This window comes from Balaenoptera acutorostrata, chromosome 9, assembly GCF_949987535.1.
Source record: "Balaenoptera acutorostrata chromosome 9, mBalAcu1.1, whole genome shotgun sequence".
In the NCBI taxonomy this organism is placed as follows: domain Eukaryota; kingdom Metazoa; phylum Chordata; class Mammalia; order Artiodactyla; family Balaenopteridae; genus Balaenoptera; species Balaenoptera acutorostrata.
The window spans coordinates 81,282,752-81,306,774 of NC_080072.1; the positions used below are offsets into that span (position 1 = coordinate 81,282,752).

Here is a 24,023-nt window from a genome sequence, read left to right on the forward strand (position 1 = left end):
TTACCACTTATTGGACAACTTCCATTGGCTAGCCATTGTCATATCTTCAAGGTTGTTATTATTATAATTATTTTGCACAGAAAGAAATGAAGACTGAAAGCAGTTAGATAACTTCCCGAAGTCACTCAAATAGTAAAGGTCTGGAGCCAGAGACATATTGTGTGTGTCCATCTCCTGAAGCTGCAGGCGTCTCTCCACTCCCAGCTGCTTGTATTGTTCTCCTGAGGGTTCCATGCTGATTTTTGTGAATTAGAGGCTCTCAGTAGAGTATACCATGTCACTCAGAGCAGAGGTCCAGGGGTCAGGGACTAGTTTTCTACCTCCCTGGACACTGTCACTTATCACAGTGCCTCACTAGACGACATCTTTGGCTCTGAGGAGAGTTTGATGGTCACTGTCACTCCTGTCATTGTCACAGTACAGTAGAGGGGTTTTTCATCCCCAATCTGAGGAGAAGTGACTTGAACATGCTCTGTGATAGTTAAAAAATGCTGACAGTACTAGGTGTTCCAAACACACCAGGCACTGTACCCTACCACTTCTTTCTCTGAGGGTTCTTTAGGGTACCTTTAAAGACGTAAGCTGTGCCCCTCTCAGCCACTTCATAAGCTGCATCCACATTGGACATAAGCTGGGGGAAGGAGCTGGTGATGGTGTTGGGCCGGATCCCTGACATCAAGTGAACCTGCTGACGCCAGAAAATCCTATTGGGCAATGGAAAAGAAATCAAGATCAAGGGTTGACTTAGATCTTCAATTGAACCTGGGCTGAAATATACTGCAAACCACACTTCAGAGGCCATTTCTAAATGCCTCTTGCTCTTGCCTTGTTTTTGAGGAGAACATAATTTTTTGACTTTAGTAAACAGTTTCTTCTCCCTTTTCATTCTTTTAGCATCTCTGTAATCCTCTTTCCTTCATTTATTTAAGGATGTTCAAAACATGAAAGGATAGCAAGGGTTGACATCAATAATTTATACACTTAAGCTGTGCAGCTTCCTATTCCAAGTATCATTTGCTACAAATTTTCCTTTCCTCTTCTGATCTTTTAAAAATTAAAATCTCATAAAGAAAAATACCATCCAGGTGCACTTTATGGATATTATATAAATGAGCCAAACTTTTGTGGTTGGAAGAGGTTAATTATTTCCTGTAAAAACAGCAAAAACATTAACAATTATAAATGATGTTGCCTATGTACTTATCTATTGAAAATGTTTATATCTTTGGACCTAATGGCTACTTCAGAGAAACTCTGGTACACACACATTAACTTAAGATTTATCAGCTCAACCACCCATTTATCCAGTATTATTTACATAAAATTGTGGGAGTATACAAGAGGGTACTGGGCTGAAACCTTCAATGTAAATGAAGTCCACTTTGAACTTTGGAGATGAAAATCATTCTTATAAAATACGAATAGTTTACTTGACTCCACAGAAGCTAGAATCAACACATAAAATTATTTGCAGACAGGGAAATTGTAATAAAGTTCTGACATTTAATTTTCCATGTAGTAAGTTTAGGCACTCCTCAAATCTTATGTTGAGTTTTAGTTAATTTAACAAATATTTATGTAGCACCTATCAGCAGGCACTGAGGTAGACATCAAGGATGAAACACTGAATAAGACTCAGGCTCTGCCCTCAAGAAGCTATAATCTAGTAGTAGAGGCGGATAAGTGATTAGACAATTATAATTCAGAGCAATTCGTGCAATGAAGAGTCAAGCTCATGATGCTCTGAGAATATAGAGTGTATCCCATAGGACGGATGTGTCATTCCATTTAGGGGGCTGGCAAAGCCATCCAGGTGAGGCACTTTAAGCTGATGACAAAATCTAAAGGAGAGCTGTATTGAGAGAGAGAAATACTTCATGTTCCTAAGCAACATCAAGAGGCAAAAGGAAAAGCACATCATGTTTTAGAAAGCTGTAAGCTGGAGTTGCAATTCCAATGCTGACCGGTATATCCAAGCCTGTTTCATAATCTCTTTTTTTTTTTTTTAGGTTCACTAAATTTATTTTAAAAATCATAGAACGTTTCTTACAAAAGAGTATTACATTCTGCACACTGCTCTGAATAGATGCCAGGGACATATGGACTATTGTTACTTTTCCTCCATCCCCCCCAACCCAAATGTTACAGTGACCACAAAGCAAAGTGTTCACAATAATTACACGGGGGGATTTTTTTTTTTTAACCACCAACAATGAACAAAAATTAAAATTCACTCACTCTGCTGCTGTTTCAAAATTTCAATGTTAGTTTCTGCACACCCTCCCCCACCCCCACCCCTGTTTGTAAGGAACTAAAACATTACATCTGGTGAACAGCAAAGATTTCACTGCATCTCAAATGCAGAACACCTATGAAGCAGAGGAATGTTGGCTTTTTAAACAGAAGCAGATAAAAAAAAAAAGATGCAGGACTCCTTCAGTTCTTCACTAGTCTTAGATAAACTTTCCAGAATACTGCTTCACACTATAAAAAAGAAAAAATATCTTGCATTAGAATCCCTCAGCATCTGCATACTGCTTCACACTGGCCTGCAGCAAATATTGTGCATTCTGTATCTGGTCCTGTGTTTCTATAATGATAATGATCTGATCTTCGGACCCTTCTAAAGGCTCATCAATTTTGATCGAAGCTCCTGACTCATGACGGATTTGTTTAATCCACTGACCACTTTTGCCAATAATAGATCCAGCCATAGATCCAACTATATCTTTGGGAATAGTTACTTGTGTAGTAATAATAGGTCCACCAAGGTCACCATATGAGCCATGACCCCCTGCATAGGAATAATCATATCCAGAGCCACCCTCTGGTTCATAAGTCATCTGCCACTCTGATGGGTTCCATGTATCTATTGCAGAGTCCCAGGTTTCATCAGCACTGAAACCAACCATGCCATCATAACGGTCTCCAGGTCTTCCTCTTCTGTCATAGCCCTTTAGATCTCCTCCTCTAGGTGGTGGTGGTGGAGGAAGAGGAAGATTCCGAGCTCTGCTACCACCCCAGCCACCTCGTCCAGGGGGAGGTGGAAGAGGTCCTCAACGAGGGCTCGTATTATCATAATCTCTTCTGGATGGAGGCATGGGACGCCCACCCCAACGAGGAGACATTCTGTCAAAACCACCTCTTCCCAACATGGGAAATCCCACAGGACATCCGGCAGTTGTTGAACATCATTGTAAAACCACCATAATCATAGGTTTCATCGTAAAAATTGGGATCATAATGCTGAGCACGTCCTTTGATGGGAGACTCTGATATAAGATCAAGGATGATCTTTATGCACTCTACAACCCTATCAGGTTTTCTTCCAATAAGAACGACTCTGTCAGTGGATTGAGGACAACATTCCTGGAATAGCTTGATTGTTGTCTGAGTGTTCTCTCAAAGTTCTTTGATTTTAGCACTTTTGACCCCAATAATTCCTCCTGCCAGACTCTGATGAATCAACAGTCTTAACTCACAGTCAAAAAGTCGCTTCCTTTATAGTGTTGGTAATTTAAGCATTCCACAGCATCAGATTCCAGCGGGAGCTGGCTGGTTGCAGTGGGTGATGGCAACTGCAGGCCCTCTTCCAAGGTAGGGATGATTTTCTTCAGGATTTCTCCAATTGTTTCAATATCAGCACTGATACTCAATATGTGCTCGGGGCCACTGCTGTCTGGGACTGAAACACTGGCATTGTAGTCTGTACGGAGAGCCTTAATATTCTTGCCTCCTTTTCCAATCACTGCCCCAACATTCTTGCTCTGAAGCAGAATGCATAATTCAACCATCTCATCAGTGCTTCTAGATCTTTTAAAAGCTTGTTCCTCTTCCATATCTTCAGCAGGGCGTTTACCAAATTTGCCATTGGTTTCGGTGTTGGGAAAGGTTTCCTCTGGCTGTTCAGTTTCGATTTTCTTGTATTAAAGAGTTACACCAATCTATTATTAAATATATCCTTGCAGGGCAGAACTGAAGTGTTCTGGGCGGGACCAACTGACACCCTAGTGCCGCAGTAGCTGGACAAGGCTACCATTCCTATGCCGCTGTGCCGCCTCAGCCCTGTTTCATAATCTCGTAAATGCAAATAATAATAACTGTGCAAATAATAATAACTGGCCTATCTCCTGAGATCCTTATGAGGATCAATTGAGATAAAGCATATGAAAGTGCATTATAAACTGTAAAGTGCCACTGGGCTGGATAGTGTCCATTTTTAAAATTATTATTTGGGCATCTACCATAGACAATACTCAGTGTGGCAGGAGGCCATTGAGGGTACACTTTCTCTCCCCAAGCTCTACACATCACAGCCTTATCTAGAGCATATGTATTAACAGATGGAAAACTGAGACCCAGAAAAGCTGATGGGCCCAAATGTCAGCAGTGGTTAGGGGCAAACAGAGCCGATTAGACTAGAGCTATGTTGATTTTCATCACATGCCCTAACTAATCTACTTGCTCCTTCTCAGCCTGTGACCTCTGGTTTTTCTCTGTTTATAACTTGACCCCTTACCCAATGAGACCTAGCCTTTGCTGAAGGCCAGAGGGACTACTTTCCCCCTCTCCCTTCTCTTCACCATCACAGAAAGAGCACAGGTTTGGGTATCCAGAAGAATCAGGTAATGAAAATAGAAAAAGAGATCATGTCAACAGTCCATAATCTCATCTTTGATAAGGAGGACAGAACAATGGATTAACTGGGAACCTGATGAAGAATCCAAAAAACAAGTGTTTTCCAATTAAGTCAATTTAATACATACTTCTGAAATGCTGACTCTGCTCAAGTCACTGTGCTAGAGTCTCACTAAGGCACAAAGCATGCCTTTCAGGCAATTATAATAGAGGGGATGAAGAAATGAGAAAAGTGGGCAGGGGGAGCAATGCTACTGGAGTCTAGTGAAGACAAGGGATGACATTTTAGTTTACATCCAACAATGCACAGGACAGCCCAACATGACAAAGACTTGTCTGGCTCAAAATATCAGTAAGTGCCAAAGTTAAGAAACCTTAGTTAAAACACTTATGACATATTATAATGTATACACTGTAGGTATAAGGTAGTAATAAACACTACCTATATGTGATACTTGTGTAAAGTATCACAAATTCCAAAAGAATCTGTACTCATGAAAAACTTCAGTACATTAATGAAGAAAAATTATGTCTGCTGGGTAATAAAGCAATAGAACACATATTCAGAGGATTTACAAACTTAGAGCTATAGATTACAATAATTAATAAATTAAAATTGACAAAAAATGTATAGCAAGTAACCTCCTAATACAGCTGTAAATGGATTTAAAATATAAGCAAAATGAAAATCTATAAAACTGTTGGAAAGGAACAGCTGAAGGGGGATGTAAAAACGTATTCTATGCAAATGGAAATCAAAAGAAAGCTGGAGTAGCAATACTCATATGAGACAAAATAGACTTTAAAATAAAGACTGTTACAAGAGACAAAGAAGACACTATGTAATGATCAAGGGATCAATCCAAGAAGAAGATATAACAATTGTAAATATATATGAACCCAACATGGGAGCACCTCAATATATAAGGCAAATGTTAACAGACATACATAAAAGGAGAAGTTGACAATAACACAATAATAGTGGGGGACTTTAATGCCCCATTTACGTCAATGGACAGATCATCCAGACAGAAACCCATAATGAAACACAGGCCTTAAATGACACATTAATGACAGATTATCTTAATTGATATTTATAGAACATTCCATCCAAAAGCATCAGAATACACATTCTTTTCCAGTGCACATGGAACATTCTCCAGAACACATCACATGCTGGGCCACAAAGCAAGCCTCAGTAAATTTAAGAAAATTGAAATCATATCAAGCATCTTTTCCTACCACAATGCTATGAGATTAGAAATCAACTAAAAAAACACAAACACGTGGAGGCTAAACACTATGCTACTAAACAACCAATGGATCACTGAAGAAATCAAAGAGGAAATAAAAAAATACCTAGAGACAAATGAAAATGAAAACATGATGATCCAAACCCTGTGGAACTCAGCAAAAGCAGTTCTAAGAGGGAGGTTTATAGTGATACAAGCTTACCTCAGGAAATGAGAAAAATCTCAAATAAACAACCTAACCTTACACCTAAAGCAACTATAGAAAGAAGAACAAACAAAGCCCAAAGTTAGTAGAAGGAAAGAAATCATTATCAGAGCAGAAATAAATGAAATAGGAAGAAAACAATAGCAAAGATCAATGAAACTAAAAGCTTGTTCTTTGAAAAGATAAACAAAATTGATAACCCTTTAGCCAGACTCATCAAGAAAAAAGAGGGAGAGGGCCCAAATCAATAAAATTAGAAATGAAAAAGGAGACGTTACAACTGACACCACAGAAGTACAAAGGATCATGAGAGACAAGCAACTATACGCTGATAAAATGGACAACCTAGAAGAAATGGACAAATTCTTAGAAAGGTACAATCTCCCAAGGCTGAACCAGGAAGAAATAGAAAATATGAACAGATCAATCACAAGTACTGAAATTGAATCTGTGATTTAAAAACTCTCAACAAATAGAAGTCCAGGATCACAGGTGAATGATTTCACAGGTGAATTCTACCAAACATTTAGAGAAGAGTTAACACCTATCCTGAAACTATTCCAAATAATTGCAGAGGAAGGAACACTTCTGAACTCATTCTATGAGGCCACAATCACCCTGATACCAAAATGAGTAAAAAATACCACACAAAAAAAGAAAATTATAGACCAATATCATTGATTAACATAGATGCAAAAATCCTCAACAAAATACTAGCAAAACGAATCCAACAATACATTCAAAGGATCATACACCATGATAAAGTGGGATTTATCCCAGGGGTGCAAGGATTCTTTAATATCTGCAAATCAGTGTGATACACCACATTAACAAATTGAAGAATAAAAATCATATGATCAACAGATGCAGAAAAAGCTTTTTTTTTTTTAAAGATTTTGTTAGCATTATTTCTTTTTGTTGCTATTAGTTTTTTCTTTTATTTATTTATTTATTTATTTATTTTTGGCTGTGTTGGGTCTTCGTTTCTGTGCGAGGGCTTTCTCTAGTTGCGGCAAGCGGGGGCCACTCTTCATCGCAGTGCGCGGGCCTGTCACTGTCGCGGCCTCTCTTGTTGCGGAGCACAGGCTCCAGATGTGCAGGCTCAGTAACTGTGGCTCACGGGCCTAGCTGCTCTGCGGCATGTGGGATCTTCCCAGACCAGGGCTCGAACCCGTGTTCCCTGCATTGGCAGGCAGATTCTCAACCACTGCGCCACCAGGGAAGCCCACAGAAAAAGCTTTTGATAAAATTCCACATCCATTTATGATAAAAATGCTCCAGAAAGTGGGCATAGAGGGAACCTAACCATAATGAAGGCCTTATATGACAAACCCACAGCTAATAACATCATACTCAACAGTGAAAAGCTGAAAGCATTTCCTCTAAGATCAGGAACAACACAAGGATGCCCACTCTTGCCACTTTTATTTAACATAGTTTTGGAAATCCTAGCCACAGCAATCAGAGAAGAAAAAGAAATAAAAGGAATCCAAATTGGAAAGGAAGTAAAATGGTCACTGTTTGCAGATGACATGATACTATACATAGAAAATCCTAAAGACAGTGCCAGAAAACTACTAGAGCTCATCAATGAATTTGGTAAAGTTGCAGGTTACAAAATTAATACACAGAAATCTCTTGCATTCCTATACACTAACAACAAAACCTCAGGAAGAGCAATTAAGGAAACACTCCCATTTACCATCAAAAAGAATAAAATACCTAGGAATAAACCTACCTAAGGAGGCAAAGACTTGTACTCCAAAAACTGTAAGACACTGATGAAAAAAATCAAAGATGATACAAGCAGATGGAAAGATATACCATGTTCTTGGATTGGAAGAATCAATATTGTCAAAATGACTATAATACCCAAGGCAATCTACGGATTCAATGCAATCCCTATCAAATTACCATGGTATTTTTCATAGAACTAGAACAAAAGAATTTTAAAATTTGTATGGAAACACAAAAGACCCAAATAGCCAAAGCAATCTTGAGAAAGAAAAACAGAACTGGAGGAATCAGACTCCCTGACTTCAGACTATACTACAAAGCTACAGTAATGGTACTGTTACCAAAACAGAAATATAGATCAATGGAACAGGATAGAAAGCCCAGAAATAAACCCATGCACCTATGGTCACCTTATCTTTGATAAAGGAGGCAAGAATATACAATGGAGAAGAGACAGTCTCTTCAATAAGTGATGCTGGGAAAACTGGACAGCTACATGTAAAAGAATGAAATTAGAACATTCTCTAACACCACACACAAAAATAAACTAAAAATGGATTAAAGACCTAAATGTAAGACTAGATACTATAAAACTCTTAGAGGAAAACATAGGCAGAACACTCTTTGACATAAATTGCAGCAATATCTTTTTGGATACATCTCCTAGAGTAACAGAAATAAAGACAAAAATAAACATATGGGACCTAATTAAACTTAAAAGCTTTTGCACAGCAAAGAAAACCATAAAAAAAATGAAAAGACAACCTACGGAATGGGAGAAAATATTTGCAAGTGATGTGACCGACAAGGGATTAACCTCCAAAATATACAAGTATTTCAATATTAAAAAAACAACCCAATCAAAAAATGGGCAGAAGATCTAAATAGACATTCTCCAAAGAAGACATATAGATGACCAAAAGACACATGAAAAGATGCTCAACTTTGCTAATGATTAGAGAAATGTAAATCAAAACTACAATGTGGTATCACCTCACACTGGTCAGAATGGCCATCATCAAAAAGTCTACAAATAATAAATGCTGGAGAAGGTTTTGAGAAAAGGAACCCTCCTACTCTGCTGGTGGGAATATAAACTGGTACAGCCACTATGAAGAATAGTATGGAGGTTCCTTAAAATACTAAAAATAGAGCTACATGTGATCCTGCAATCCCACTCCTGGGCATATATCTGGAGAAATCCATGATTTGAAATGATACATGTACCCAGTGTTCATTGCAGCACTGTTTTCAATAAGCAAGACACTGAAGCAGTGTAAATGTCCATGGACAGATGAATGGATAAAGAAGATGTTGTATATATATACAATGGAATATTACCCAGCCATAAAAAAGAATGAAATAATGCCATTTGCAGCAACATGGATGAACCCAGAGATTATCACACTAAGTGAAGTAAGCCAGACAGATAAAGACAAATATCATATGATATCGTTTATATGTGGAATCTAAAAAAAATGATACAAATGAACTTATATACAAAATAGAAATAAACACACAGACACAGAAAACAAACTTATGGTTATCAAAGGGGAAGGTGAGGAGGGATAAATTAAGAGTTTTGGATTAACATATACACACTACTATATATAAAACAGATAACCAACAAGGACCTACTGTATAGCACAGGGAGCTATACTCAAATTTTTGTAATAACCTATAAGAGAAAAGAATCTGGAAAAGAATAGATATACATGTGTGTATAACTGAATCACTTTGCTGTACACCTGAAACTAACACAACATTGTAAATCAACTATACATCAATTAAAAAAAAAACAGCTGCAGGATGTATTGGAACTGGTAATGAAAATAAACAGATCATATCAACAGTCTGTAATCTGCTCTTTGATAAGGAGGGCAAAACAATGCAGTTTATTGATATTCTAGACCTGCTGATAAATATTTAACTGCACTGTTTATCTTTGTGTAGCCAGGAGCCACTGCTATGCCTGGCAGATAGTCAGGGCTCAAAAAATATCTGTTGGCTAGATAAATGGGTGTCAGAGGGTTGTGTGGAACTCATCTAATCATCAGTTTTCATATTCTCTGAAATTTTCATTCGCTTTTACTAAAGAACAGCAATTAAATCATCAAGTTTGAGATGAAGTCACTGGTAACATTCTTGAACCTCTTTGCCAGTCCTGTGAGCTCCTTGGGGCAAGGTCGTGTATTATTCATCTATGTATTCTCAGGCTTAGCAAGTGCCTGGCACATCTGGGACTTGATTCATATTTGTTGAACGTTTCTTTTTTTGTTTTACCCCACTGTCTTCACTCCCCATCTGCCTAAACTGATCCCCTCAGTCTTTCATTTTCAGGGGAGACCTTCATCTCTTCTTTGCTGACTGTCAAGGTAATCCAGCAGGAGCTGATGGGTGCTTTCGTTTTCTACTGTCTTCACCCCTTACTCTCCTTAACTCTCTTCTTCTCTGTCACCCTGTTCCCTAGTTTCTGGGGAATAGGTGTCTTTCTTCTTTTTATTGTTTTGATGCTCTCAGTTGAACTGATGCTTCTCTCCCCTGAGACTGGACACTGTGGTGCAGTGAAAGAAGAAAGGGGTGCTGGAGATCTTGTTTTATTATTGGATGTGTGACCTTGTATGAGTCAATTTTTCTGGGAGTCAGTTTCTTTCTGTCAAAAAAGAATGATAAGAATAATAAGCCTGTGCTAATATTTCAAAGGATCAATTGAGACAATGCATATTAAAGCATTTTATAAACTCTGGACTACTCTTACAATTATTTGTAAATACTTTAAAGAGACATGTTTTCACTCTACAAATTTACTAATTATGTAAAACTTAGAGTTTATCAGCAGAGCTAAGTTTCCTTCTAAATTTGTCTTGCTGATATAAAATTTTGTCACTGGAAAATCTGAAGTACAGACAGTCACATCATTGGCCAAGAAGCCATTCATTTGAGGGGAGCTCACTAACCAGGGCTGTTTATATCAGGATGTTTCAGAGGCCAAAAATCAGACATGCATCACCCATCTCACTGAACCCAAGAGAAACAGAGCTTATAAAATTAAAAACCCACATGTAGACAGTGGTTAAAATAGCCAAAGCTGTGCACAGTGTCCTTAAATTAAGTGTTTATACCCATCTGAGGAGCCTACGGAGATCCATATTTATAAGCTGTAACCTGTGAAGATGTAAAGAACCTCATCCTTAGTCAGAAGGAGGGTGTTCAGAAGAAATGGCAATGAATCAGCAATCTTGGTACACCTTTTGCCTCTTTGTCTGAATTTGTAGTACATAACAGAATCAGTCTAAGTAAATACAATGCCTTGTGTTGACTTTCAGTGATGCAACCTTATAGCCAGAAAAGAAAGATTCCCAGGGAGACTGAAGGAGGAAGACTTCCTCTTTAGTTATGCAGGCTTTCCTCAAGCCCACGGAACCCTGGGAAATGCTAGGTTCCAATGTTGCCATCTAATAGCAGAGGTTACTGATTTTATTGTCCCTCCTTCCCAAAGTGCTTTGCATTTCTTTTTCTTCATTGGCTCCTTTTCATGTCTTCAAATGTGCCCAGGTATTTCTCGTCTTGAAAAAAATCCTCATTTGACCTTGCTGCCTCTTCCAGCTATTATCTTAACTCTTTGTTATTAACAAGATTCTCAAATGAATGACCTACATCTACCATTACCCTTTGCTCCCCCCCATTTGCCTTTTCACTCCTCGGGATCTGGGTTCGTTCCTTACTACGCCGCTAAAACTACATCCCTTCATCATCCTGGCCAGTCAATCCTGTTCTTCAGTCCTCAGTCTGGTGACCTCAGCAGCATTGTCCACTATTGATCATTTATAAAAAAGATAATTCTCTTTTCCCTGGTTTATCTGGGGCTCCATTATAGGGATTCTGTCTAGGAAGTCAAGTAGACCTAGGTTAAAAATTCTAGCTAGGAAAAAGAACAGTGTGGATTAAATGAGCAGATGTCTATAAAATGCTTAGCAGAACACACAGCACATTGTAAATGATCATAAAATGTCAGCTATTTTTATTATAATTATTAGAGTTTATTCTCAAATCTTTCAGTGCCTCGTCCATGTGGGAGATTCTATAACCTATGAAGCCTCCGACTGTGATCTCTCCCCTGAGCACTGGCTTATTTCTATAAAACCTCACTAGAATTGTCATCACCTTAAATTCGACACATCTAAAATTGAGTTTTTCTTCATATGTCCAAGAAGTCTTTTGGATTTTCCTATCTATGTGGGCCGTGCTGCTTCCTTTTCCATTGTTCTCACCAAATCAGTGTCCAAGTCCTGCTGGTGACTCCTTCAGGATGCCTCTTACATTCGCCCTTCTCTTCAATCCCTACTTGCATGACCCTTAACCATATTTTTCTTTCCATTTGAATCTACTATACATAACATCTTTCAAATGTGACAATTAGTGATTGACAGATGTTTTTAAATAAAGAATCCTATTTTGAGAATAAAACAGAATGTGGAGAAGCCTAGCAAACATTTTTGGGAAACCTGGATAGTCTAGGACCTCCTCCTTCTTTCCCTTGCAGGTTGGGTAAAGGTTGTGGCTCTTTATCCAACCTGCGGGCCAAGGGCCCAGGAGCACAGGAGCCGCCCCAAAGTGCTTTTCCTACTCACTCCAAATGCATTCCAGTCAAAAAGCATTCATTCTTCAAGTCAAAATTCAGTGTTCTCTTCGTAGTTCCATTGCACAGTCAGAGGTTATCTATGTGAGTGATAGGATAGACTCAGCAGACCTGGGTTGCAGTGGAGGGTCTGCTGGGCTGAGAGACCCGGGCCTAGCTTTCTTATCTCCAAAATGAAGGATTAGGACATGATCAACCTTTATGCTTATTCCATATGTAAAATGCTATTATTCTTCTAAGGTCTATAGCTGATTGTGATATTCTTGATTTTATCGTTAAAATTATATCATGTAAAACCCAGAATAATCAGAGAGATGCAAATATCATTTAGGTATGACTGGAGTTCCAGTCATCTCGAGGAAATCTGGGATAACTTTAATATTTTGTCATCTATTATAAAGAGAAATCTATATGAATTAAATATATACATATATTTATATATATATGAAAGTCATATATACATATGACTTTCAACTTATTATAGCTGAAGTTTATTTCTCTTCCAACAGAACATTTGAATGTACCAATGTACCTTTATACACTGCGGAGAATATGTAACAATCTCACGGTGACTTTAAAAGGCACTGCATTCCATCTTGCTTTGGAAACAAACTGTGTGGTTATTACATCCACAGCCTGATATGTCTCATCAACAGGTTATTGTTGGTGATGGGGAATTCCAGGCTGGCAGGTGGGAGAGAACATACTGGGAACACTTTCATCATGGCCCCCAGGTTGCCATGATGGCTGTGGCTTGAAAGAATTCTTTGTTCTTTGTCCAGGCTTAGCAAGCACTTGGGGACTTTTGGTGACAGCTGGTAGGAGATCAGAGCCATGGGATTCTAGCTCTGGACAGCACCTTAGGAGGTGGTTAGGCAGGGAGGTTAGGAGCATGGGCTCTGGCAGAGGACATTGTGGGTGTGGGCCCCAGCTCCACCCCTCACTAGCGACGTGAGCTTGAACCAGTTATCTTTTCTATGTCTAATAAAAAAGGAATAATAATCCATACCTCACAGGGGTGTTGTAAGGAGTTGATAACAAAGAGCTTAGCATAGTGAGTACTGGACACACTGAAGTCGCTATGAATATCAGACAACACCTCATTTTAAAGCGGAGAAAGAGAGGTTCAAAGTCCCAAGTTGGGTCAGTGGCAATTCCAGTGTTGAAAGGGTACCACTCCTGGCTCCTTCTAGCTCCTCCTAGACCTTTGGTATTACCTGCCCTACCACAATAGCTCATCAGATCAGAAATGGGAGAAGATGACAAGGTGATGGCTGAGCAGATACAAGTTCCCTTTCTTTAATCCCTTCCCTAACCATCCTTTCTAAATGTCCCTTATATCTATGCCTCCCTTTCTATTCTGTTACCACTCTCAGTATTTACAGTCAAGATTTTGTCAAAGGATGTTATTATCTTCACTTATGGCAATTTTTGAATGCTTAGAGTTTGATAAACAGAAGGTTAAACAATTTTTCTTTTGCTTTTTGAAGAAAACAATTATAATTGCATGAAAGGGCATAGTATCTTTGACTGTACTGTCTCCTTTGCCTCCATCACAAACATTGATATTACCAAAAGAGTAAGCAGTGTGCTGCACTGGGGCACAAGTGTTACATGCACTTGTCTGGGCAGCAGAGTCTGACAAGGTTATCCCTCAGATGAAGCTGACGTCACCTTGCACGGTGTCCAGGCTTTCTGCTCTGCGCCTTGCCTACTATCACTCCTGGGTCAATGTTTACCGATTCCCCTTTGGTTTACTTTTTGGTTATAAACAATAAAAATAAAGTAAATAATCAATAAGGCTTAATAAAAAAGATAATAATTAAAAATACCTCAGGTTGTTTCTAATCCCTAATCTGTTGTACATGTTTTTTGATTTCCACTCCTAAATATAGTAACTGCCTTTTATTGAGTGCTTGCTACGTGTCTGGCACATTACTTGCCCAGTGTCACCTGATCAGTAAGAAGCATGGCCAGATTTAAACCAAATTAGCCTAAGTCTAAAGCCTGAGTTCCTGGGCTTTCCTCTCATTTGCCTTTGAAAATCAGATGCCCATTCATTATTGAAGCTGTTCCTAATTTTTAAAAATCAGAAAAAATCCAGATGTTCATTAATTTGGGATTGGTTAAATAAGTTAGGACAGATTTATATATTAGGATAATATATACATACATAAAATAAAGATGAAAATTAAAATTCATTGACATGGAAAAATGAGATATTATTGAGTGAAAAAATGTACAAATCAGCACATCCAGCACATTACAAAATCCCACTTTTGTGGACATCCCTGTCTCCCTCTCATATTTACAATAAATCTCTACCCAGAGGAAAAGTCTGGATGGACATCCAATAACATGTTTAACAATGTGATTACTCTGTGTTATGAGCTGAATGTTTGTGTCTCCCCATAATTCATCCCAACCCCCAATGTGATGGTGTGATGGTATTTGGATGGGACCAGTGGGAGGTAATTAGGGTTTGATGAGGTCATGAGGGTGGGACTGATGGGATTAGTGCTCTTATAAAAAGAGACACCAGAGTGTTTTCTCTCTGTCTAAATGCACACATGAGCACACAGGGAGATGGCAGCACTTTTTGAATGTCCCTCTCCCTCATCTAACCCTGAAGTGTACAAAAGCAAGGGGACTATTGATCCGTCTTTATAGCTCCAGTCACTACAACAGTTTTTAACACTCTGTATGAGCTCAACAACCACTTTTCCAATGAAGAAAAAAGAATAAAAAATAATGTCACACATGTATATGCCTGAGCCACCTCTGCCTATTCTGATGTGGTTGAATTCAGTCCCCAGTAAGGGGAGGAGTGGAGGTGAGAGTTGGGATGTTTCTCTTTTTGTCCAAGGAGAGAAGTAATTATGCTCCCTGAGAAGCCACAGAACAAGGAGAAAAGGAACAATTTAACTTAAACTCATGAGATTTCCAACAAATCTTCATGCTTAACCTTGGTCATTATCTGCTTCTACTAATGGGGCTTCCAGCTGTGGCTGGTAAATCCTCCCAGCTTGGCCTCGCCCACGACTTCCCTCAGCCACAGGAAGCCCAGCAACAGCCCCAGCATCATTCAAGCACAAGAGTTGAAAAAGGTGTTTTTTACTAATTTGTTTTTACCATTGATAGAAAATAATAAAACTATTCAAAACACTGACACTCTGTCTAGGTGCTATCACCACACTAACTCTTCACAGCAAAATGCCATTAAGCAGACTGTTGTCTTCTCTACTTCAAGCCAGTTAGGCCTAATAGTTACCATTGGTATTACCCAACCATACTTAGCATCCTTCACATCTGCACACGTGTATTTTTAAATTCCATGTTGTTTATATACTCTGGGTCTATTATTCATAACTTACTGAACGAGACACCTGAAAAATAGGCAGCTTATTTAGAGATTTACCCTTTACTTCAACCTCACTTATTAACAGAAGCCTAGAGCTCACAGGTAGGCCTTCCCTTACAGGCTTTTACTCCAAAGCCTTAATTATCAAACTGCTAACACACTGTATACCAATGCCTGAGCCCTATTAGTTACTCTCATTGCTACTTCCCTAGCAGTTGCCTATAGTGTTCAAATTATTTTCTTCACCTGTCTAGCACAACCTCATTTTTTCAACACTAATTCTAATGAATGAAAATAATCCTCTCCTAATCGATTCTATTAAACATCTTTTAATCAGAAGCATTTTCACTAGATTTTTTACTTCCAACAAGATTACCCCAACAACTATTCCACATATAACTATGCCCTATGACCTAAAATGAACAGCTCTCCCTGTAGCTGTTTCAGGTTTTATTCTAGCACTTGAACTTTGTAACACAAAACCTAAAATTTAATTCCCCTTTGCACCTGTATAAATTTTCCAACCTCTTCAGGTTTTTTCCGATTGTTACTCACTGCCTGCCACCATTCATCAACATTTCAGCAAGCCAAAAAGCTAGCATCATTAATATTACATTTAATTTGGCTAGAAAACTTTATTCCAAAAACTTCTTCTTATCTTCAGATAAAAACTTCCACATTGGGACTTCCCTGGTGGTGCAGTGGTTAAGACTCCGTTCTCCCAATGCAGGGGGCCCGGATTTGATTCCTGGTCAGGGAACTAGATCCCATATGCGGGCCGCAACTAAGTTTGCATGCCACAACTAAGGAGCTGGCAAGCTGCAACTAAGGAGCCAGCCTGCCATAACTGAGACCCAGCACAACCAAATAAATAAATAAATAAATATTAAGAAAAAAATTTCCACATCAATTTCAAACCAAAAACGTTTAACTTTCCTCTTTTTCCTTATTACACTAATGTTAAAGTTACTTATTTTAATTTTGATGAGTAATCTCCATAACAATAAAAATACTAAAAAATAAAGATCAACCACCTATCACCACTAATCATAGCTGTATCTGATACTATAGCTACTCCTATAGCTCCTATAGTATCTTCACTAAAAACCCAGGATCTCTAGTATCATAAATTACTCAATCTCCTATGCTATTAAAGTTAAATACCAATGCTATCTCATCATTCTTTACAACTCACAGAACTACTGAAACTTCTACTAGTAAGCCCAAAAGAAACATTCCTAAAACAACAGTAATAGAAACTTAAACCTCAGGGTATTCTTGAGTAACTAAAGCTGTAGTATAACAAAAACCCACCAATATTCCCTCCTTCTCTGTGCTCTCTGACAGCTGATAGTTGAAAAGTCAGGAGGCCTTGAGAAAGGGGTTTAGGAAGAATACTAACTTTAGAACCATCCACCCATCTATCTATCCACCTGACCATCCATCCATCCATGAATCCATCCATTCTTGCAACAAGCTCTCTGTCCATCTTTCCATCTATCCAACCCCCATAACAAATATTTATTGAGAATATACTATGTGCTCTCGCTAGGGATATAGTGGTGAACAAAACAGACATCAGATAAATCTGGGCTGGTGTCATAACTTAGCCACTTAATACAACTGTGTTACCTTATGAAGTTACGTGTTCTCCTGAGCTTCTGTCTTCATCTGTAAATTTGGGATTCTAACTCTGCTTCACAGTGAAAAAGGTTAGAAGAAACACTGTACTCGTACAGAAAACAGTACAGTGGCAAGAGCATAGTAGGTGCTTTTTGGGTTTTGGCAGTTCCATATCTCCCCAAAGACTCCTGCCTCCCATCCAAATGCCACACAGGACAGCACTTCTGCATGATCGCCACCCATGACAGCAACAAGGTCTTCTTCAGTGACGTGTGTCTGGATACGGAGCTGAGGCCTGATAAGAGTTGATGGCATGTCTTAATGCTTACCGGTCCTTGAAGAACAGGAGCTCCTTCCCCAGCATTGTCACAGCATCAAAGGCTTAGCTGGAGTCACAGAGGTCAGGGATAATAGGATTATGAGGGGGGCTGTGGGGCACAGCGGGCTTCCCTGGGAATGTCTTCCAAGGTCCTAGGATTCAAAGCAACTTGGTCAAAATGGTACCAGGAATGTAGAGTCTGTGCACTTCTGCTCCAGGGACCTGCTTTCACTGTATATGACAAGGTAATAAAGAACATGGCTGTCGATGACAGGCAGACCTGGGTTTGAACCCCGGCTTCATTAGTTGCTGACTTGTGTGATACAGGTGAACCTCTCTAAGCCTCCGTTTCCTCATAGTAAAATGGGGCAATAATGGTACCTACCTCAGAAGGTTTTGGTGAGAATTAAATAATGCCTAAAAAGCACTTAGTGGAATGCTGGGCATATAATAAAAGTTCCAAAAATGTTAACTATTATTTCATTACTATGCATAATTTCTTTGATAGCTATGGGTGTTTCAAATTAAGAATCTATTTTGAAAATTGCCTCTGATTTTTTTCTTTTTGATAATTAAGTACTCTTGTTCTCAATAAGATTATAACTTTCTTGTGTGTTTTCTTATTAATTTTGAACAACTTCTGGGTGTCCTGCCCTGTGCACAAGCCTTTTCTTAGGCACCCAGAAGAGACTGAGCAAATTCTTGGGGCACTGAAGTACCTTGGAAGTGTTTGCCATTTAAAGTTATCTTCTGGTGGACCCTCTTGGAATGTAGGACCCGCCCTTTGGGAGAGGTGTTGGTGAGTTTTCATCCCCCATTCTGTTCCTGAGGACTGTCTGCCAGCTACAGAAGAGTGAGCTGGGGCTGGCTGAGCCACTGCCCCACGCAGGTCTCTGTGCTTGATGGAGTCTTGTTGTGACCAGAGCTGAGGATCAGGGAAGGAGTGAGGCACAGGGAAGGGTCCACTAAGAGTGAGAGATGGGTGAGATCAGGGTGGAGAAGGGTCAGCAATGGGGTGAAGATCAGAGGTGGGGTGCAGCTTTGGGAAAAGATCAGAAACTGGAAATTGGTCAGATCAGAAATGTGTTGCCAGGCACTCTGCCAAAGATCAGGGTGCTCAGGTGGTCAGGGGTGGGTGGTGTGTGTGCTTCTTGGCAATATAAAACCATGCTTCTGCATTTTGTTCACCTGTGTAAAAATGGTCATGTCAAAATATAAGCTGCAGCTCCTGGCCGAGTAAGAGTGGCCATCAGAATGGTGGTGGCTCTCCAGTGCACAAGGACCCATAAAGGGCAGGCACGGATTTGGAGTGGGTTCTTCTTGGTGGCCACAGGAAACGTTTCACATTGGAGTCCTAGGGCCAAATGTGTTATATGGAGAGATTCACAGTATTTTTTTTTCCTGTCAATCAAGGGAAGAGCAGGACTGTCATATACCCCTCTCTGAAGGGATACAGCTGGCCGAACACTTTTTGGGATGAAATTTGTCTTTTATGCCTCAGGTAAAATCTGACTGCAGATGTGTGTGCCCATTTCTAAGCAGTAGATGGGCTGGCTGGCATGCAGGAAACATGGGTGAGCTGGGCTCTACAGACCCTTTTCTAGGCTGAGAGGAAGAGGAGGGACTCCTATAAGTAAAGCCTGAATAACCAGGCTCTGAGGCTTAAGGAAAAGTCAGTTTCCTAGATTCTTCAGCTTTTATCCATCAAACACAAAAAAAATGTCAAGGTCTAATGATGTTTCAAGATTTCATCTCATGGATTAACAGATTTGTCTTTCTGTTAAGCAAAATTGGATATAGAGTTCCTAATAATCCTTTATTACCTTTGAAAGAATGTTGACACTTGAGATAATTTTGAATATTTTGGGACAGTTACTGTGTTTGAGCCTCAGCTTTCTCAACTATCGATTGAGGAAAACATTTCACACCCCACAGGCTGATCATGAGGATGGTACGGAGATGACTCATGAACATGATTTGCAAACTGCAGATTGCCTATGTGACTGAATGGTAGTTATTACCATCATCATTGCTATTTTTAGGAAGATAAGGTCACTTATCTGTAAATGGATAATCACCATATATATGAAAAATATCCATCCTCTCCCAATGTCTGACTCCTGAGCAACACTCAAAATACACACAAATGATTATATTTTCTATGGCCATCAAGGGACCAATATGCTCTAGAGGAAAGATGTAAAATTTAATTGTACATCTTACAAAAGAAAGCAATACTCATATCTGGTAAATAAGCTCTTCATAAAAGGGCATAGCTGGGGCTGTAGTTTCTAGCTTAATCTTCACTTATGCAGGTAACTCCTGACAAAGTATACTTTCTTTAAGTTGGAGACCAAATGCCTGTCACTTTCAGGGTTTGTGGTCAAAAAAAGTGTAGTGATTGTACCGTACAGTGCCTGGATCCCTTTCACATCATCCTTGGGAAGGTGGAATCCATAGGGATGCTGATACTTATAAGTTGGGTACATCAGTGCTGATGGGTCTGTGGAATGGGCCAGGCCCAGTGCGTGGCCAAATTCATGAGCAGCAACGGTGAATAAATTGAAACCTAGACAATATGAGAGAGAAAAGGACAGCATCAGCACAAGGTTTTATTTTCAACATTTCCTGTCTTCACAGGAGAATTTATGCCCAAATCACAGTTTATTCATTTTCTTTTCACAACTGGGTTATTCAAAGGTTGGTAGGTTGTCCTGGCACTTAGCTTTGCTGACTTTAGTCCAGTTCTCCCCACCTTGGCTAGGAGGGGCTTTGGGGTGGGAGAAGATGGAAATGTAAATCAGTTCATTTTGTTCATTGTCAATGGTGCTAGGTAGATTGATAAAGAAGGGCCTTAGAGCTAACAGTAGCAATAATACCTAGATTTAGGCCACAGATGCCTTACTAGTTCCCTGCCTACTCCCTTTTATCCACACAAGTTTCACACTGAAGATTTCCAGTTGTCATGCATGATGTTCTAGAACTTTTATACCCATCCCCATCGTACTTCTCAGGAAAGTACTGACTCCCCTTAGGTCATTTCTGAATATAGCCTATTTCCAAGTACAAGTAAGAATCAAAAAATATTATGTAGTTGAAGAAAAATTGAGCCATGTGTTGAGTAGGGGATTGCTGTTTCTTGAGATTATACACTATGAACCAGAGATCAGAAAAGTCTACAGCACATTTGAGAGTGGATCTTTTTCCCTTACGGTGTTCCCTTTTGAATTTTTGGCTTACTTGTTTTTCCTAGCCAGCTCCCCTAGTTAAAGGGTGGCTTGGGACGTTGAACCTCAAGGTTTCATGATGGAGGCCCAGAAGAAGGTACAATATTTTCCAGGTTATGGTGAATTGTGCATATATACCATTCATTCCCATAGTCCACTTCTCAGCATTGTCGAAATGTGTATCTCCTCCCAGGCCTTCTCCAGGTGCAAATGCATGAGATAGAGTCCCCCAAGGCCCATCGAATGGATAGGAATCCCTGTGATCTAAACAAGTGCGGAGAAACACCAACAGGATTTAGTCTTTCTAGCAATTTTTGCAGGGTACCTAATATCACAGTGAATGGAAAACTTTTTCAATAGCATTGACACTTCTCATACAAATAGGTTTACTTTTCAATATTCATTTTTTTTATAAGAAGAAGCTCACATGCCAATGAGTAACCTATCCATTAAAAAAATAAAAGGGATATTTTGTATTTTAAAGATAGTAAGCATTAAAAATAAAAAATGTTCTTCTGATATTGTATTTGTTGCAATGTCTATTAATTGGCACAAGGCATACTGTAGACTATGAGCATGCCACAGATTACAAAAGGAGAAAGAGCAGATGGTCATTCAATCGCAACCTTGTCCACTGACTGGTCTGTGAACATGTTGGCAGAGTGCTTTCAATGTATGATTCGGGGTTAGGGAGGGAGGGATAAATTAGGAGTTTGGGCTTAAATATACACACTACTATATATAAGATATAACCAACAAGGACCTACTGTATAGCACAGGGAACTATACTCAATATATTGTAATAACCTATAAGGGAAAAGAATCTGAAAAAGAATATATATATACATATATATATACACACACACACACATATATATATAACTAAATCACTTTGTTGTACACCTAAAACTAACACAACATTGTAAATCAACTATACTGCAATAAAAAATAAAATTAATAAGAAAAACAAAAAACTAAACAAAAATATGATTTGACTAAGACAATTATAGTAAATTGAACAAGTGTGTGCTTTCTGTTTCTAGAGCACAATATAATTTAAGGAAGTGTCAAAAAAAGGAAAAGGAAAAGAAAATTTCTCTAATTTTGATATACTTTCATGCATAAAACTCATGAAAGCAATAAAGGTGTTTATAAAATTACAACTTTCAAAGCTTAATATGCTTTTGTATTATTATCTACATTTAATTAAAAGTTCATTACAAATATAATAGAAAAGGAGGAAGAATAAAACGAGGGATAGTATAGAAACTACATTTCACAGTTTTTCAGGATTTTCGTGAGGATACCTTGTTTTATTAAAAACCAACAAAACAAATTCTCGTGTGCCATTCCCCAGGTTTCAGTGCAGTGTTGTCTAATCAGATTACATGCCCTGAAGGCCTGGTTAAATGGCAGCACAGTCCCTAGTCAACTTTGTTTTAGGGAACAAAGCACAAGCTTGGAAGATCAAGAGACAGCCAGATGTTAACTCCATCACCTCCAGAGCTGCCTGAGCCCACTGCCCTGCCAGTTCACTGGGGGTGGCCTTGGTCCTCTGGGAGGAACAGGATCTGCCATGCACCAGGCCACACCCAGGGCCACCTCTCAAGGGGTCACACTCAGGACTTACTTGATCTTCTCTCTCCCAGCTTCTAAGCATGTATCTCCCCAGTGACATCAGATTAAAATTAAGATAAGGACTTGAAATAGGACACTTAGAAATGTTATCTGTGGAGGGGAAGAGGCAGTGATACTCACCTTGACTCTGAGGAAGCTGAGAGGGGAAAGGAATTATATGGCCTTTCCATCATCTACTACTAGACATGCTTCTCTGAAAAGGGCTCCACTCCTCGCTGGGGGGAGTTGGGGGATGGAGAAGAAGTGGGCAGGTTGGAGGCAGGCCTGGCATCTCCAAAAGATGGTATGCAAGTGTGGACAAGACGGCAATGCCAGTCACTCTCCTAAACATTGCTGCACGGAAAAGCTGTCAGGGCTCCTGTGGAATTAATCCTCAGTGAGGATTCAAGGTGGGAAATCCTTGGCTAATATGGGAGGGGGTATATGGCGATGGACATCATCATGGGAATGGGATGAGGTCAGATGACCTCCTAGCCAATGGGAAAGCTAAATCTGACAGCATTTGTCCCTGATGGGGCAATACCACTATGAAAGCTGGTTATGCTGAGTCCATTCTATAGCTCAGTCTCATGATGACAAGAAATGCTGAGAACTCCTCTGGTTCTATATTCTGGCCAGATGAAGACTGTGACTTTGCCATGATCTTGGCCTCTGCCCTTCAAAACTGTGTGAAGGAGGATTGTGCTGATCACATGGATTAAATACTGTAGAAGGAAAAGTGCTGAAACATTTCTCCTCTGATTAGTAGACAAAATCTAAGAAGCACCACAGTACCTCCAGTTTCAAAAGATATCATAATATCTGCTTCTCCTGAGTTTATTCTGACAAAGCTCAGAGGAACGGCGCTACTCCAGGCCTGCAGGGCCATCTCCACTGCTTTGTCCACTTCTGCAGAAGTCATGGAAGGTGTGTATTTGGATATTCTGTGAAAACAGAAGGAACATGTCTTGATTTCAGTAAGTGCTCCTAAGTGAAGAAAGCAAGAATTACATCAAGGTTGTATTAAAAATAAAAATATTGAACATAAATCTACAATTTATATTTCTTTCTCCAAAATAATAATTCTTATTTTGCTTTCATATTTGTTAAATTACTGAAACATATTAAACAGTAAGAAAAATGAAGGGGTGAAATGAGAGAGTTGAGATAATCTGGTGCTGAAACAGTTTGGCTTTCATTGTTATTATATATCACTAACTTTAAAGAATAATACCTTGTGTAACTTTACGAGTAGCCGGAAGTCCATTTTCCCTAAAGTGGTTTTAATTGAGAAGGGACCTCTTTCCCCAAAAGGTACTGAAAATTTTCAATTGTAAAAAATAAAAACACAGAGTTTTGAGGTTTTTCAAATTCTTATTCAAAGACCATCAGGATTTCCCCAGG

At 39.2% G+C, this 24,023-nt stretch overlaps 1 protein-coding gene and 1 pseudogene across 1 annotated transcript in view; both read right to left on the reverse strand.

Moving 5' to 3' along the window:
* Nucleotides 1-24,023, reverse strand: part of MMP20 (matrix metallopeptidase 20) — a 49,456-nt gene that overhangs the window by 15,203 nt on the left and 10,230 nt on the right. Inside the window, 5 exon segments of the mRNA XM_007191222.2 lie at nucleotides 568-704; nucleotides 17,786-17,927; nucleotides 20,183-20,344; nucleotides 21,141-21,266; nucleotides 23,415-23,563. Of these exon segments, the coding sequence (XP_007191284.2) occupies nucleotides 568-704; nucleotides 17,786-17,927; nucleotides 20,183-20,344; nucleotides 21,141-21,266; nucleotides 23,415-23,563 (716 nt within the window).
* Nucleotides 2,318-13,308, reverse strand: LOC103013681 (heterogeneous nuclear ribonucleoprotein K-like; annotated as a pseudogene).